Below are 17,248 nucleotides of genomic sequence, written 5' to 3' on the forward strand. Positions count from 1 at the left end.
TCTGGCCAACATATAGGAACCCACAAGGACATCTGATCGCATAGATAACACCGGCCGAGTTACAGTTGGTTTGTTGGCGCATGGTGTGGGTGTAGTTGTTATGCGTACACTGTTTGATTTCCAGAGTCATGGGGCAGGCTATACACGAGCCACATTTATAGTGGCCGATCACTGGTGGAGTATTCCAAAGGGTTGTTTGTGTGTTGCTGGGTTTGCTGTGAAGGAGGGATCGGACTACATAGTCCCTCACGCTCTTCTCTTTCCTAAACGCATGCATCGGGGGGTCTGGGATCCCTATCTCATCTGCCACTAGGTGCCAGTGACCGTTTATGACCTTCCTATGTAGCTCGCACCACATGTCTCAATGCCTTCCTTCCCTCCCTCAACCGCCCTTTCTATGGCCTGTTGCCTGCCCTAGCAAGCACCTCACGTGAGGCCACATGCCGGGCTTGGCCTCGCTCATATATTGGGCCCTTGTGGTTTCTGCAGTTCAGCTGACGTTGTTCTGGTCGCGTCTCGCTGCCCTCGTGTGGCCCCGTACACACAAGTATCATGCCCCAGGGGTGCGCTTCCAGCTCTCCAGCCCTGCAGTTAGGGACAGCTTCCTCTCCTGCTGACAAGGGCCTGACCACGCCCCCCCCCCACCTCCAGTCATAAAGAGGTGGAGCTGCTATACGCGACCCGGCCCCCGCCTGCTGCATGCGGGGGTGTTATCTACACATACAAGGGGCCCCTTTTACTTATCCTGACATCCTGGACCCCACTCAATGCCCTCATTTTTCTTGGAGGGAGCACACCGCAATCCCAGCGGCCACCCCCACCAACACTCATTGGCAGCGGAAACCAACAGATCCACACTGCCTGCTTAATTCAGGAGGCAAATCGCCTCACGAACCCACTCATCCTCCATGTTCAGGTAAGGAATAGCTTAGGTCCTTATTATTCAACACACTATCCTGATATACCAAGCTACGCAAGCTACTCCTGCTCCACGCTGATAATTCTACAACTGATGCCACTACTACAGAAATACATTTCTACCTCTACGTCCTGCCACCAGCCACCAGGTCACCAAAGCAAGCAATGGTGGCAGAGACCCCAAAACCCCTATACTTTGGGCTATTTTGGGCTATACCGATTAAGCCCAAATAAACTCAAAATGGCAGTCTCCTGGCCTGCACCACCCTCCCAATCTTCCCGGGGCAGACCTCCCGTCCTCTCAGCTGCCCCCAAAACCCTTATTGTTAGCTAGTTCAATCTACAAGTTAAAAAACTAAATATTTAATTGTGAATTTGAGGGTACCCCACTAGTTTTCACTCTCAGAAAAGACTGGCTATTGTAGCAGACTTGAATAGTACGAATGGTTTCCTCTAAATATAATGAGGATAATTTAGCATTGGTCAGGATGCAGCATAGGGAAAGATATGGTGAAAGATTATATACATCACTTTTCATTCCAACAGCCTTACCACATTATTTGGTTGAAAATGATAACCACAAAATATTGTTATTGTCTTTCAAATCCTATCAAGGACGGTTTATCAGTGTATTCTCATCAGAATGGAATTTGCTTCCCCAATTCCAACCATCAATCTTGTTCGAAATTATTTTAACAAAACAACCGTACAATCATAATTTACATAGAAATTTACAAACTATATCCCAGAGCAAAAAATGATTTTGATGTGCAGTTGAGGATGTTTTATTAGAAAACAGAGAGTATGGTGTTAATAGCTCTAATCTAAAACAATTTTCTAATGGTTAGATATTCAACATGGTCTGAAATCTATCACAATACAATCAACATTTACTGAAATGAATCAAAGTACGAATGGCACACTCACCAGAAATGCTCTGGTGTGTTACATTATTGGTATTTGTAGTGCACACATCTGCCATAAGTATAACCTCATGACCGTTATCTGGGTGCCTTTGATATGGTTCTTTGGTTCCATCTCTTGAACCTCAGTCATATGTGATGCTAAGTTTAACTATTATGTTCTGGTACATCTCTTGGTTGGTTGACACTGCTTTATTCACTGAGCTCGTAAATTATGATTACTGTCTCTGGAAGTGAAGTTAAAGGATTCTGCAGTTTGTTTAACAATGTCTTAGGTCTGTTACATTGCCATTGCATGGCAGTTGTTGGACTTGGCCCTTTTTGAAGTGTCATCGCTGAACTTTTTGCTTTCCTCCTAGTCTTTTTCCTGACCTGGTGTTGATGGTTATAGGACTCTGGGAACGTTAGCATTGCTGTCCAGTGTAAAGTGCGTATGCTCTCTGTGGTAAACATGGTAAGATTGGTCTACACCTGTTAGACGTATTTAATTTACCTGTCAATCCCTTGTGAAGTGGTATCTCAGATACCCAGGGCGCGTAAATTAACTGCTACTGGTGGGCTTGCAGCACTGCTTGTGACACCCACTGAAGTAGCCTGTCCTACCTGTCTCAGGCCTCTGCCATTGCAGGGCCTGTGCGCGCAGTATTACTGCTGCTGTGACATGGCACCTAAAGTGTGTGCCACATCTGTGACCCCCTTTTACTGCACCCCTAAGGTAGGCCCTAGCTAGCCCTCTGGGCAGGGTGCATTGTAGGTAAAAGGTAGGACATATACCTTTAGTGTGTGTCATGTCCTGTTAGTGACAAACAGCCATTTTGGTTTCTCACTGATGTGAGGCTGCCGTCTCATAGGAATGCATTAGGGATTCCCTGATAAGTGTTCAGTGGCAATTCCTGATATAAGAGGAGCAGCGTGGTTAAGTTTAGTCTGTTTGTAATAGTGATAATAAATGCTGCGTAATGGTGTGCGCAGATTTATGATCACTATTTTAGAAATGTCAGTTTTAGAAGTTGGCATTTCTGTGTGCTATGTGTCTGCCTAGCTGATGTGTATTGCATGTCTGCCTCTGCGGTGACAGGGGCTGGTGAGGTGTGGCTCCAGGGAGGGCAGGGTGAGTGAGCACTAGGATGAATAGGAGATCTGCATTTGGAGTAGTGGGAGTAGTCCCCTGACCCTGAACAGGTCTGTGCCTACCTAGGTGAATGCTAAATCCACCTCCCTGTGGTGTGTCTGAGGACAGAGCCCGATCTGACAAAGGAGGGTGGAAGCCTGGTAAACAGTGCTTCAACACTCCCCAGAACCAGTTGAGGCTAGTTCCAAAAGCCCTGTGTCAGGGCAGAACAAAGAAAAAATGTACTATAAATATTGGGGCTGTGGCCCCTTGAAAGGGGTGCTGCTTTGGGGTGCTTGCTGCTTGCTGGGACCCAGGGGGAACTGCCACAAGGGCCTGCCCCTCTGCTGAAGGGCCCTATGAGTTGACTTGCCTGGGCCCAGCTGTGCCCCTCTAAACTCCTGGCTTCTTGCGCATCATGAGAGCTGCACCATTTTTCTGGGTTGCTCCAGGACAGGGAGAGTGCTAGTGCCCTGCAGCGCGAGGCTGCGAAGTGTCTGGAGGGATTCCCGGCGTGCGGATTACCCGTGGTCCAGGGGTAAAGCAGGATCCCCCTCTGCGTTTTGATGGAGTGGGAGTCCACCCTGCATTTATGCTCCGTTTGAGGCGGGAGCCTACCCCGCACTTCTAAGCCAGGGAGAGGATTCGCCGAAAACAGAAGTCAGGTGCCTTTGCCTGACTGTGCGGGGCCTGCTGAGATTACGTGAGGCTCGCGGGCTCCATTTCCACCCCCCCTTTGCCTCGAGGCGGAAGTCCGGCAGAGGTGAAGCCGGTTGGTAAATAGGGCTCATGACCTGCGAGGAGAGCCCCACGTGTTTACTGGTGACCGGCGAAAGGAGGGGCGTTCAACGTGCGGTCCACGCAGCCAGAGAGGTGGGTCCCTGGAGGCCAGAGAAGTGAGGAGAGGTCCTGGGAGCGGGGCCCACCGAGACGCATTGTCGGTGCCTTCCTACTGCCTGATAAGGAGGAAAGAGACAGCCCTAGTGAGTGGGGCTCAAATTGGGCACGGTTGCTGCCAGTGCAATTCTCCTTCTCCGGCTGCACGGTGAGAGCGCGGGCAGCTGCAACGTGGAGGCAATTTTGTTGTCAGAGTCCCCGAGGGGGGCTCGAGAGGCGCTACGGTGCCAAGGTCTGCCACAGCTGCACTGCTGGAGCATAGGCAGCTGCAACATGAGGGACTGTTCTTTTTATGAGAAGGAAGGGGTGAGATGCACCCCTCGGCCCCCAGTGCATGACGCACATCTTTTCTGCTGCTTTGGCAGCCAGAGGGCTACTTGGGAGGCCCTATAATTGCGAGCCCCAATATTTGGGACAGAGGGCATTTGGGCCCCAGACCAGTTGGCCTGGGTCATTTTGGTGTGTACTGGTAAGGCGCGAGGCCCTAAAAGAATTCATAATGTGTTTATGTTGAGGGTGATGTATACATCTGAGGAGTGTTACTACTGTGCACTCCTAAATGTAATTTATGCATAATGTGTTTATACCTAATGTGATGCAGACATAATGCGTTTATGTTGCTTGGGATAATGCTGAGTTCATTGTTTTACCAGTAGTTACTGGTTGTGTTTTATTACTTATGCTTTCCAAAGGTTCTGACAGTGGCCCTGATTGGCCCTGTCATATATTATCCCCTGTGAATTTCTACCTAGTGCCAGTTGGCACAGTGTATATTTTGTGATTATGATTCTAATGTGTTTATGATAATACAAAGGCTATTTTTTATATAACCTTGTGTGGAGTCTCTTTTGTAGTGTGCCTAGTGTGTTGCTGCTGTGTGTGTGTGTGTACAACAAATGCTTTACACGTTGCCTCTGGGATAAGCCTGACTGCTCGTGCCAAGCTACCAAGGGGGTGAGCAGGGGCTATCTTCAGCATGTAACTCCCTTGCACTGATTAGAGTGGGGGTTTCTGCCTAGCTTAGGCGCAAGCCCTAGCAAATCAGAAATCAAATTTCTAACAGCAGTTGTTTGTGTCTTATATGTCTTGGTGCCAAGTTTAATACGTTCTGTTTAATGCATGTGTGTTGTATCAAAGAGACAAGTGCTGTTGGTAGCTCCACAGCAGCTAACATTTGCAAACAGTGTTGAATGTATGGAACTGTTGGTGTAATTCTCAGTGCAACTGTGTTATTCCCAGATGTTTTTACAATATCCATGCGCTCCCTGGTGCGAGTAACTTAACTGCATCAGAAACAAAAAGGACAATGTAATGTCCGCATAAACCCCTTGGCCCTCAGTATACTGTTTCTAGGCTTCAGGTAGCACCATTGATCACAACTTAATACCAAATTTAGTGTGAGTAGCATTTCTATAGGTTAACATCACAACCCCTAGCCTTCCGAGAATCCACTATGGAGTCAGGACTCCTCCATTGTAATTACCTGTTGAAAAAACACAGGACGGAGAGAAACATTAGGTTAATGGTGCCCTTCCACACTAGTCAGAGAACTCTACAAGTTACTTCCATTTCTTGGCATGCTAAGGAAGAGGTAGCCCTGTGAACCTAACACAATATGGCTGAGGTAATTTCAATGTCATTTCAATGATTGGTCAATTTAAGTCAGAGCAGGTTCAAAGCACTGCACATTCTACACTTTACAGGCAGTGTAGAAGCCTAGTCGGACATTACATTAAAACATTGACCTCTCTCCGCCATATGCTTCCAGTCGAATTCCCTATATTTTTACCATAAAATAGAGAAATGGAATAGTCTCCAACATAGCGTGAGGTGAGAGGAGCCCTCACTTTCTGATTCTCGACACAACTTTTAACTCCTGACTATTTTCATTGTTTTTATGTGCATTTGAGGTTTTAGCTTTAGAACCTTAATTTTATTGAACTTAGACCTCTGCCTTAGCGCGCATTTGTTACCTGCATTGAACTTGCCTTTTGCACATTTTTCTAGCGTTGTTTTCTAAGTAAGCTGCTTTCACTGTCAGTTTCCGCTTCCCCGGTCCAACACCAGCATTTTGCTGGTTTGATTGGAGGGAAGCAGACACACCCCCTTTCTGGGCCAACCTGTCCTCCGGATGGTTTGACTTTCGGGGCGGAGGGCGGAGGGCGGAGCTCAGATCGTTCACACGCCCGGCCAGCTACTTAATCTCATGATGGGCCGGATGCGCGCAGCGGGCGCGCCAAAGGCAAGCACGTCCGTGCCCATCCCTGCCAAGGCCTGGACAAGGGCGGAAAATGTTGCCCAAACTCCCAAGAAATTTGAGTACACATCAGAGGATCTTAAACATCTTAATAGCAGGGGACACTGTAAATGTTTAATAGCACCAGATAAAATAATGGGGGCCTGCTCATGCTTCCATTCCATGATTAACCTGCCCATTGAATCACTTACCCTGGATAATAAATTCAGCTTGACCAGTACTACCTGTAATGCTCAACTCAAAGGAGGCCTTATCAATGCCAGATCTATGAGCAAGCATGGCCAAGATGTCAGGGACCTAATCACAGATCAACAGCTGGAACTGTTATTTGTCACCGAAACATGGCTGAAAGATTGGTGTAGCCCAGACGTCACCGTCTCTCTACCATCCGGTTATGTGATCTATAGGAAAGATAGAAGGGTTGGCAGAGGAGAGCGTCTGGCCATCATCCTACGAGACACGTTTACTTGTACTTATTTTGACCTGGATACAATCAAAGGAGCAGAAAGTCTTGCCTTTTGTTTCTCCCTTAATGCCGCCATGTTTTTCTCAGGAACCCTGATTTACCGTCCACTGGGTCAGAGCACCACCTTTACGGATTCACTTAGGGATACCTTGAGTCATCTCTTTCTTAAATAGGCCAATTTCACTCTGTTAGGTGATTGTAATCTACACTTAGAAGGCAGAACTGATCCAGGAATAGATAACTTTCTTCAAACAATAGTACTCCTCTCACTGCACCAACTAGTGGAGGGTCCAACACACCAGGCGGGCCATACCCTGGATGGGGTCTGTTCTAATTTGGCCTGGTTATCAGCGATACCCCCTCCCCGCAGCTATGGTCAGACCACTTTTTTGTCCCCCTCACACTTAGAATCCCTCAGAAGATCCACCTTGACAAGTTATCCCCTGAACCCCAACGAGGACACAAATGGGCACAATTAGCTGTTAATCCCAAATTACAACCTGTGCTGGGCCAATACCCCTGCTCTGACAGAGAACACAGAATTTGATTCACACCTATTTCACACTTGGATAACCAAAGTATGCAACAAACTTTTTCCTCCAGAGGAACCGGGCAAGCATAAGAAACTAAAAACTCAGGAGGCCCCCTGGTTCACGCTATACTGCATTTGCCATTTTACATGTGCTAAATTACATGTTGACCTCGATTCCATGCGATGCTCTGATCTTCCATTTTGCCTCATCGCACTTCCATTTTGTGCTGCTTTGTCCTGTAGTTTCACTTCAGCAGTAACATAAACATGTTTTTCAAGTAAACCAGTACAAGCTGGTGCCAGACATCTCGTGAGGTTATGTTGTACCTTCAGCTTGTTTTTGTGCATTCTATGCTTATCTCTAGGACAGAGGGAGGATGCGCTGTGCAAGGCTCTCCAAGGCTGGAGATAGGTAAAGGAATGTCTTTCGCCTCGGCGCACCCAAACAGAATCTGACCAGGTCTGTATGGGTTGATCTGACGCAGAGATGCGGCCAATGCCTATGATGGGTAGAAGGCGAGAGTGCCTGCTAGAGGCTTCTCGAACATGTTGATTTCACTATAAGAAGTGGTGTCTGTAGGGTGGAGCTCAGGAACTAAGTCTTGGAGTGGACGCACTAGCGGGACGTCTTTGGTGCCCTGAGAGATTACTTCCTGTGCCCCAGTTTCTACAGAGTTCCCGACTTGATGTTTGCGGTGCTTGGCCAGGGATTTTGAAGTCTCCGGTGCAGACACATCTGATGAGGTGCTTTGTACATTAACTGTTTATATACCTGTATTCACAGTTTCATATTTATATATATATATAGTGTGGTGTACTCATTGTTTATTTCCTTTCACTCGGTGCCTAAGAATTTACTAGCTTCAGTGACCTATTGCCTTTGTCTGCAATTATTAATAAAGCTCATTTTACCTCCAGAGGAGTGTTGGAGTTTCTGTGTAAGTAAGTGGTGTGTGTAAATTCAGATTACGCAAGTGGGCAAAGCAATACACCCGCCCATGTTGGCACAAGCACATTTGCTATGTAAACAACACAAGCGGCAATGGAGAAAATTGTATAACGCTGAGCAAAAAATTGCGTTCAAAAAGAGTAGAAAGCTCTATCATCATCAGATTAAATTGGCTAAAAAAGAATATTTCACTAATAAATACAGAAAGCTAATCAGGACAAAAAAGTTATCTTTTCGGTAGTGAAGTCATTCACAAACCCCAAAGGACAACTGAAAGAGCTTCCCTCCCCCAAAAATTGTGTGATAATATCTCAGCATTTTTAAAGGAAAAATTCAAAAAGAATTCCCAGTTACTCCTGCTAATGATCAGGATTTCATTCCAGATCAAGTTCCAACGGACGTCGCCTGCTCTATTTGAACCTTTGAACCAGTTTCGCTAGAGCAGACATGGGAGGCCATAGGAATATGCAGCCTCACCGTTGGATGCCTGCCCCCGATGTTTCTTCATAAAATCATAGATATGTTCAATTCTATTATAAATCATATAGTTAATTCCTCCTTAAGAACAGGTATTGTACCAGACGAGTGGAAGCTTGCGCTGGTAAAACCGTTAAAAAGGAAACAAAGCATTGACCCTTCGGTGCTGTCAAACCTCCGCCCTATTTCTCTACTTCCCCTATTAGGTAAAATAACAGAGAAATTTGTCCATAACGAATTAACCAAATTCATTGAAGATCAGAATATCCTTCACCCGCAACAATCTGGATTCCGTCCAATGCACTCCACAGAATCCGCTCTCCTGAGATAACTGACACCCTAAAAACGATTGCCGACAAAGGCAGGAAAGCGGGTTTGATCCTTTTAGATTTGTCGGCTGCGTTCGATACCATTTCACACAACATTCTTCTGAAGTGTCTCGAATGCAGCGGCATCTCGGGCATTGCCTTGAAATGGATTAAATTATTTCTCACTAACCGCAGACAAGCGGTTACTTTGGGTACATTCCTTTCAGCAGAGCGCAAAAAAACAATAGGTGTCCCTCAGGGCTCTTCATTAAGCCCATTGCTGTTTAACATTTATATGACCCTGCTCATCTCTCTGATTGGATCATTTGGGATAGAAGTTACATCATATGCAGACGATACCCAAATGATCCTTTCAGTAGATAATATTACCTCAGATGCTGAATCCAACTTTAAAAGTTGCCTATCTGCTGTCCTCCAGTGGATGAGGAACAACCACCTGAAATGCAACACGAACAAAACGGAAATCCTCCCGATAGGGAAAGATGTTCTGTTCCAGCCTTTTAAATTGTGGCCCGAGGGAACCACTCCTCTGCCAGACATGGTCAAGGTGGCTAAGAATTTGGGAGTACAATTTGATGCAACACTCTCTTTCCTCCCACATGCCACAGCTGTAGCAGAGACATGCTTCAGCCTCATCAAATCGTAAAAAAATATATATAAATTTCTTCCACTAGCTGCAAGGAAATCAGTGGCAGTGGCCCTGATTCTCTCGCGTTTAGATTATTGTAACAGCCTTCTCGTGGGAGCTAATAAAGCAATATTCAAGAAGTTTCAGGTGGTGCAACACGCGGTAGCATGGCTATTGCTCAAACTCCCATGAAGATCCTAAGCATCTGCAGCATTAAAAAGTCTTCACTGGCTTCCGGTGCACAAGAGAATCCTTTTTAAAATTCTCCTGATCACCTACAGAGCCAGGCTCAACTTGGGACCTAAATATCTTGCAGCACGATTTGCTCCATACACCACAACCAGGTCTCTCAGGTCATCATCAGCAAACCTGCTCAAACTCCCTACTTTCAGATACAAATTGAAAGGAGGAAAGACAGTGGCCTTCCTTGAGACTAAAGCCTGGAATTTACTTCTACCTCATCTAAGGCTACTTAAATCAGAAATTCAATTCAGGAAGGGTCAGAAGATCTGGTTATTTATTGCCCCAGACAAATTATGCTTTCTCTTATTTAGCATCTTCACTGCCCACTCTCACCTCCAACCAAGACAGCGCCAGGATACTCCTCGCTGAGTGACAGACGTGCTTTACAAGTTCCAAATTACATTACATTACATATGACTGATACTAAACCAAATCAGCCAAATTTAATACAAATATATAAAATGTTTATCACTGTTACATTGAAATGTTTTCCAGCACTGTTTCACAAACCTGATCTGTTCAGCTATCTTATATACATAACATGTATTCAAATGATCTCTTGACACATAGTTCTTTGTTTTGGAATTATAGAACAGCTGCCAGATATTAGCTTGGAGTTATATTGGGTTTGCTTTGTCATCAGCTGAATTTAAGGGGATGCTGTAAAGCTAAGCGAAGAGAGATAATGGAAGACATAAAATTAGCACATTTTAATTCTCTTTTTAACATCAAGAGGGCGAGAGCTAATGCTACTAAACCAAAGAGCATTTTGTTCATGCTGACAAGAGTATACTTGTCACGTTCGGATCGTGCACAGTAATAAGAAATACAAAAAATTGATAATTCGCTGGTTTGAAGCTAGTATACAAAATAATAGGGGGCCTACCTACGCATACTCAGTCCTGTCACTGCCACTCCTGCCATTGCACTGTCGCCAGGGAACCGCCATTTCCTGGTGGTGGCACAATAGTCTTGAGTGCCGAGATATGCTTGGTTGTGGCCTGAGGCACAACCAAGCATTTTACGACTTTCCTCACTGCCAGTGGTCTCATGGAGGGTCTTCCTCCATGAAAAGGCTGGCAGTGAGGAAAGAAAGAGGGCATTGTATGGAGCCTCTTGCCCCTGTGCCATGCATGCAGGCAGTGGGGCACATGTTGTGCCATCCTGAATTTCTGCAGCCCCGTTCATGTACGGGAAAAAATGAACAACATGGTGCATTTCTATCTGTGCAGGAATATGCACTGACAGACCAGTGGCGGTGCTGTTTCAGGCTGAAATGCACCCCCACATAATACTTTAGTTACAATAAAAAAATCGCCCACCTCATGTCCAATTAAGGTGGGTGCGCCGCAAACTTTTGTCGTTCCAAAAATTGGGTTGTGATTCTAAAAGGTTTGGGAAGCACTTTTTAAAACTATTGTATTCTGCAAAGTCAATGGTGTAGGAAAATGACCCTTTTTCGCATGGTTGCCCACCACTTTTTGCCTAATGTTGATGCTCTTTGACTCAATGTTCCCTGGGTTTTTACCAACCAGGTACCCAAGGCCTATATTCTTTCCCTAAAAGTGTACTGTTGCAAAACACAATTGGCAACTCTCTGGCCACATGTACGTCCTTGTGAAAGTTACATAGATACCAAGGGCACCGTGACCAGGGAAGGCCTCTGAGGGCTGCAGCACTTTTTTGTGCCACCCTTAGAGGCACTGTACCTTAACACACACACACTCCCATTGCAGCCTGAGATTTTCGATGCACAGCAAAGTGAAGAGTTGACATTGCACACATCCCTGTGTGCTATGCCTACAACCCACTGCTATGGCATAGGTAAGCCACCCCTCTAATTAGATGCTCTTTACCACTGGTGAGGGTGCAGGTGCATGAGCCCTGTACCCCTACATTGACTAAGTCCATTCTTATATATTATAAGTGCAGTAAAGCCATAAAGAGTATATGGTCTAGGAGTTTGTCATTACTAGCCCCACAGCACCATAATGGCTTTACTTAAAACCGAGAAGTTTGATATCAAACTTCTCAGAACAATAAAGCCACACTGATATCAGAGTGGGATTTAATGAAAAATGCACTTAGAGATGTCCCCTGAAAAACGACCTGAATCTAGTGTCCTGGCTGAGTGGCTTCTTGCCAACTGCCACCACCAGTCATGTTTCCGGACCCCTGGGTCGAGAGTGTGCCGCTCTCGGGGTCCTGAAACAAAGCACATCCTGGGTTGAGGTGCCAAGCCTCCTCCCCGAGGATGGGCAAGGTCCACAAAGGGGAAGATTCAAAGGCTTGATACCTTTGTAAGCTGACCCAGCCATTTGCTGCTCCCAGTAACTCCCACCGGTTCTGACCCCCACTTTGGGTGGAAGAATGGGCAGGAAAACCAAGAAGAGGTGGGAAACCCAGCCAACCAGAGTGAGGCTTATGCCCCCCTCCTACTGGAGGGTGGCATAATAGAGGGTGTACTCACCCCAAAGAAGGGACCCATTGGTCCCAACCTGTATCTACCCTAAACACACCTATATTTAGTCGTTAGGGGCAACCACAAACCTTATCTAATCAAACAAGAAGAAACAAGAAGAAGAAGGACAAAGAGCCGTACTGAAGGAAGAAGAGGGGGCAGCAACTGACTTGGCCCTGCACTACTGGCCTGTCCCGACCTCGACTTGCTCCAGCAGAATCCCAGTGTGTCCTACAGACAGAAGCCCCCCCCCCAGAATCCAGAGGACCTGCCCTGCCTTCACTAAAAAGACTTTGTCTCCCAAGAGCACCGGATTTGCTCACCAACAGAATCTGGCTCCGTCCAAATCTGCAAGTCTGCACCACTTTGCACCCAACGCCCACGGCCCGAGTTTGAGTTGCCCAACACCATGCAGAGGTCTCTCTGGTGATCCTGACCTGGGTTATGGTGATCCCTGACCTCCCTCAAGTCTCCCGATGGTGCCTGCAGCCCCATTCTGAAGGGTCCCCCAACCGCTACTGGAGCCGGTAAGAGAACCCCGATGCCAAAAGACACCCCTTCACCCAACACCCCATGGCCTTGGGTGGCCCAACCAACAGTGTCCCGGCATCCCTCGACATCCCAACTTTCCTCCCTAACCGATAGTTGCTTCCAGAAGATCTTTGTGCCCGAGCCTGCATTGTTTGTTCTGACCAGAGCCTCCCCACTGAAAACAACAGGGCTCCCGACATTGATCCAGCACCCTGCACCCAGCTGCCCCTCTGTTGCTGTGAGTGTACCTTGTGTGCTATCTTGGATCCCCTTTGCCCTGAGCTAAACCAGAGGAGCTTTGTTCCCACATCCAAGTGGCATGCCCGTGAGCGTCCACCAACCGGAGGCCTCCTAGCCCCCATGGTATGGCATTGGTCCTCAGTTCTCTGAACGCAGCCGCCCTAGTGCTGCTGAGAGAGTTCTTTGAGTGCTTCCTCGACCGTTGGTAAACCCTGGTTCTAACCACAGAAACCCAACTCCCACAACCAAGTACTTACCTTTTAACCGATAACTTAATTTTCCCCCCTAAGGATTACATTGACTGCTTTTCTGTGAAAAAAGTGTGGAGGATGAAAATTTTATGAAAACCTAAGATACTGTGCATTTACAAAAACTGACTTACTTAATCTTTTATTTAGGAAATGTCACAGTGCGATATCTAGGCATATCACATTGAGTAGGAAAAGAAAAGTAAAAAGTAATCTTAAAGTCATTGCAAAGTAACTGAAAAGTAATTTCAACTGTTTCTGAACATTTGTCCTACCTGTATCTACATTCAACTGCATTAAACTGTATTATCAGAAAAGTACTATTTTTGCTTACCTGCACCAAGTCTGGCTTGATTCAACAAAGACATATTTTTATACAAAACAGTTGGTCAGAGTTCAGTCTCTGAGTGTGTGAAATCATTTTTTGCCTGAGTGTGTGCAATACATGCTTAACACTTCCCTCTGATAAAGCCTTACTGCTCGTCCACACTACCACACACAGAGACCTTTGCCTTCCTTTGGGGATCCACTGGACTCTGTGCACACTATACCTTACTTTGGTATGGTATATAAAGAGCCACCTTCCTACAAATGGGCAGTGTAAATAAAATTGATCTCCTGTACTTCCGAGCAAGAGCAAACATTAATTGTTGGTAAAGAACTGTTGGAATAGGATTGTTTGAAAGAATGCAGATTGTATCACTTTATTACATTAGATTCTGTTTTTTTATCACTGTATGTTACAGTGTCACAATAGCTACATACTAATGCTTTAAAATGTGCTGCATAATTTTCCTTTCAACATATGGCACATCATTTTTCCATTCCTTGCCGCATATTTTGATCACTCATGATGCACTATTTGATTTGCCACTGCTGATCAAGTCCAGAGTCCCTGCTTATGGGCCAATGATCTGTAATTCATATAATATGTTGTAATTAAAGCCTCTTTCTTGATCTTTTTCCTTTGTAGCCACTGTAGTGGAACCAGACCCGCTTAGACCGACTTGCCAGCCTTGGGAGACGCTCCAAAAATCGACCTGTGTCTGTAAAATGCCCTCAGATTGCGGGTAATTCATGTTTTTATTAGTACACACGTCTTAAATGTGTAAGACCAATTGCATGTTGTAGCAATATTTGAGGGTTTTGTGAACATTGCAGGTAAATAAATTGTGCTGGATTAAGTTTCTGAAATTTTGGAGCTGTTAATTAAATCCTTGCAACTGAACTGAAAGAAATCCTGGGGCTTATTTACAAGCCCATTGTGGCAAATATGCTCCTCTGGATTGTCGCAGTTGTGACGAATGAATATATGATGTTACAATGCAAACCATTACATGTCTGCATTTACCACACAGTTTTTACATCACAACTACGAAAACATTGCATGATTTTACAATGCATTTTTTAAAACTACCATACAACTCATACCATTACAACGCATAATACTTTTAGGGCACAGTATGGAAAGTGTTGGATAGTGTATGGGTAAAATGACTATTCCCATCAACCCCAAAACCCATTCCCACCCTAAAACTGAAAAATCTCCATTACTTACCTTTTAATGCGTTGTAATGGCATGCGTTGTAGTGACATGCATTGTAATGGAATGTGTTGTAATGGCATGCAGTGTAAAGGCAGTTGCGTTGTAACCGTTGTGTTGTAAAAGCAGTGCGATGTAATGACTGCGTTGTAATGGATCTTTTCCATTGTGACACTCCGGAGGCATAAATTAGACCATCATGTTTACAAGGGCTTTTACAAAATGGCTTTTCATGGCCTCGTAGATATTGGGGAAGACAAGGCAGCGCAAGTCGCTGCCTTGCCTAACTCTGCATCAAAGAGCTGTTCCATGGGTGTTGCTGTGTGAGATTCTATGCAATACCCATGGACTTTGATGCTGCCCCAGTTTTATAATTTCTCTTAAACCTGGGGCAGCACCTGAACCTTGTGCCTCACTGGAACAGGTGTGACAAGGAGAAATGTTTTAATTTCTCATCGTTTTTTCCCATTTCCACATGTGTTGCATTCTGCAGCACACATATAATGAGGAAAACCTTTCTGGTGATTGGTTTGTGCAGGAAGGAACCCCTTCCTGCACAAAAACAATCATGCTAACAACAGAGATGCAAGGGTGCATGAATTGGCACTACAGTACATTCCTGCCCTCTTGAATTGGCGTAGGGCAGCAATGCAAAATGACTTGCAGCACTACCCTATACCAATTCCTTATAAATAAGTTCCCCTGCTTTTAATGTTGTTCAAAATGTTTTCCTCCGTGTGGATGCTGAAATTTATTTTTGTGTGCATCTCGTTTAAAGTAAATGCATTTGCAGTTTATTCTCATGTAGTAGCACAAGCAGGCCAAAGTGAATGAAGCACAATGTTGTAAATTTGGTTTTGCAGCGTGAATCTTTCTGGATTCACTATGCTGTGCATTATTCCGCCATCTAGTGGTTGGGTCCGGAATTGTAGGCTCCTTTCTCTTTTTTTTTTGTTTTGTGGCCCAGGTGGGTGTCGACATACCACATTTGATGTCCTTCGTGACATTGATGTGCTTCCTCTGGAAGCTCCCACCGTTGGTCGCCATCTTCAGATAATTTTTTCCGCCGTAGGGTCTGGATCGATGCTAAAGAGTTCCAGAGTTTTGGAAGAGGAATCAAGCAAAATAGTAGAAAATCGATGAATATCAAGTTTTTCAGCAACACTGTACTACAGGTCAGGTAACCGTGATGACGAGGGAGAAGGTTTTTGACCGAGATCTCAACGTTCTATGGAGAATGCGCTCGCAGGTGGCTCCGTAAGAGTGGGGAGGACAAAACACCTTTCAAGTTTTGCACCAATTGCCACCAGAAATACGCCCAGAAGGACCAGCATGCAGTCTGCAACCTCTGCCTGCCGTTCGACTGCAGCAGCGAAGACTGCAACCGTGCTCGGTTTTGAAACACATGATCCTCAGAGTAAGGGAGAGGCAGAGAAGGGCGAACCACAAAATGCAGGGGCCACCTCCATCGCTCTGAGACTTGGGCCTCTCCAGTGGAGAGGAGGACAACATCACCGGACCGGAGGACTGCACGGTCGTCGAGGTCCATAAGAAGACGTCGAAGGAGGTTAGGGAGTCATCGACCCCTAGACACTTTAGCGACACTTGAAATGGTGAGGCTAAAGCCCCGAGCGACACTTGTAGGAATGAATCCAAGTCCTCGAAGGGAGCATTGTCGCCGAAACACTCGACGAAGGCAACACCAACCAAGGACAGTCAGCCGAGCGGATCCTTCGAAAAGGACTCCTAATCGGCAAAAGCCCTTGAAACACCTAGATCGTCGAAGGTTGCCCTCGAAAAGGACAACTCAGCACCGAGAAAAGAAGGGCCTACATCGACAGCCTTGAAGCGAGGCACTCCAACCCTTGACTCCGAACATGCCCCCGAGATGGAGAGGAAGAAGAGGAGTCTCAAGGCCGAAATGGCGAGCATCCTGCAGCGGAAAAGGGACTTTTTACAAGAAGATGTGCCAATACACTATCCCGCCGAAACCCATGCTCATAGTCAAAAGCGATGACGCCGAATCGCCGAAAACGCCTGAACCGGTCGAGGAACAGGAGGACGAAGTCTATTATTTTGAGCGCGAAGGTGACGAGGATCGGCAATACTACCGGGACTCAACGTCCTCGGAGGCACAAGACTTAGAATGGCAAGATCTCCACTTCGAATCGCTGGAAAAGGAGTAGACACTTACCCTTCGAGGCCCTCACCGCAAGACTACATAGGGGTCTAAAATATGGTCATCCAAAAGACTGCAAAGACGTATGGAGTGAAAATGGAAGAAGAGAAGCCCAAGGCATGTTTTCTCCTGGAAAGTCTACTGCCTCAAAAAACTAGGAGCCAATTCCTGCCCATGCTCCCTAGTGTGCTGGAGCAAGGAAGAGAGGCCTTTGAGGAACCAGCAGTATGCAAGGCTGTGACTCCAAGAACAGAGAAGAAGTATAAACATTCATCAAAGGACCCTGCATACATCCAAGGCTCAGTACCAGCCGACT

General features: G+C 46.0%; 1 protein-coding gene across 1 annotated transcript in view; it reads left to right on the forward strand.

Annotated features, from left to right (window-relative positions):
• The window catches only part of C7 (complement C7), a 413,756-nt gene that overhangs the window by 352,447 nt on the left and 44,061 nt on the right, over positions 1-17,248 (forward strand). Inside the window, exon 16 of the mRNA XM_086960581.1 lies at positions 14,184-14,280. Coding sequence (XP_086816707.1) covers positions 14,184-14,280 — 97 coding nt within the window. The remainder of the gene's footprint in view (positions 1-14,183; positions 14,281-17,248) is intronic.

This window comes from Lissotriton vulgaris, chromosome 3_1 (genome assembly GCF_964263255.1).
Source record: "Lissotriton vulgaris chromosome 3_1, aLisVul1.2, whole genome shotgun sequence".
NCBI lineage: Eukaryota > Metazoa > Chordata > Amphibia > Caudata > Salamandridae > Lissotriton > Lissotriton vulgaris.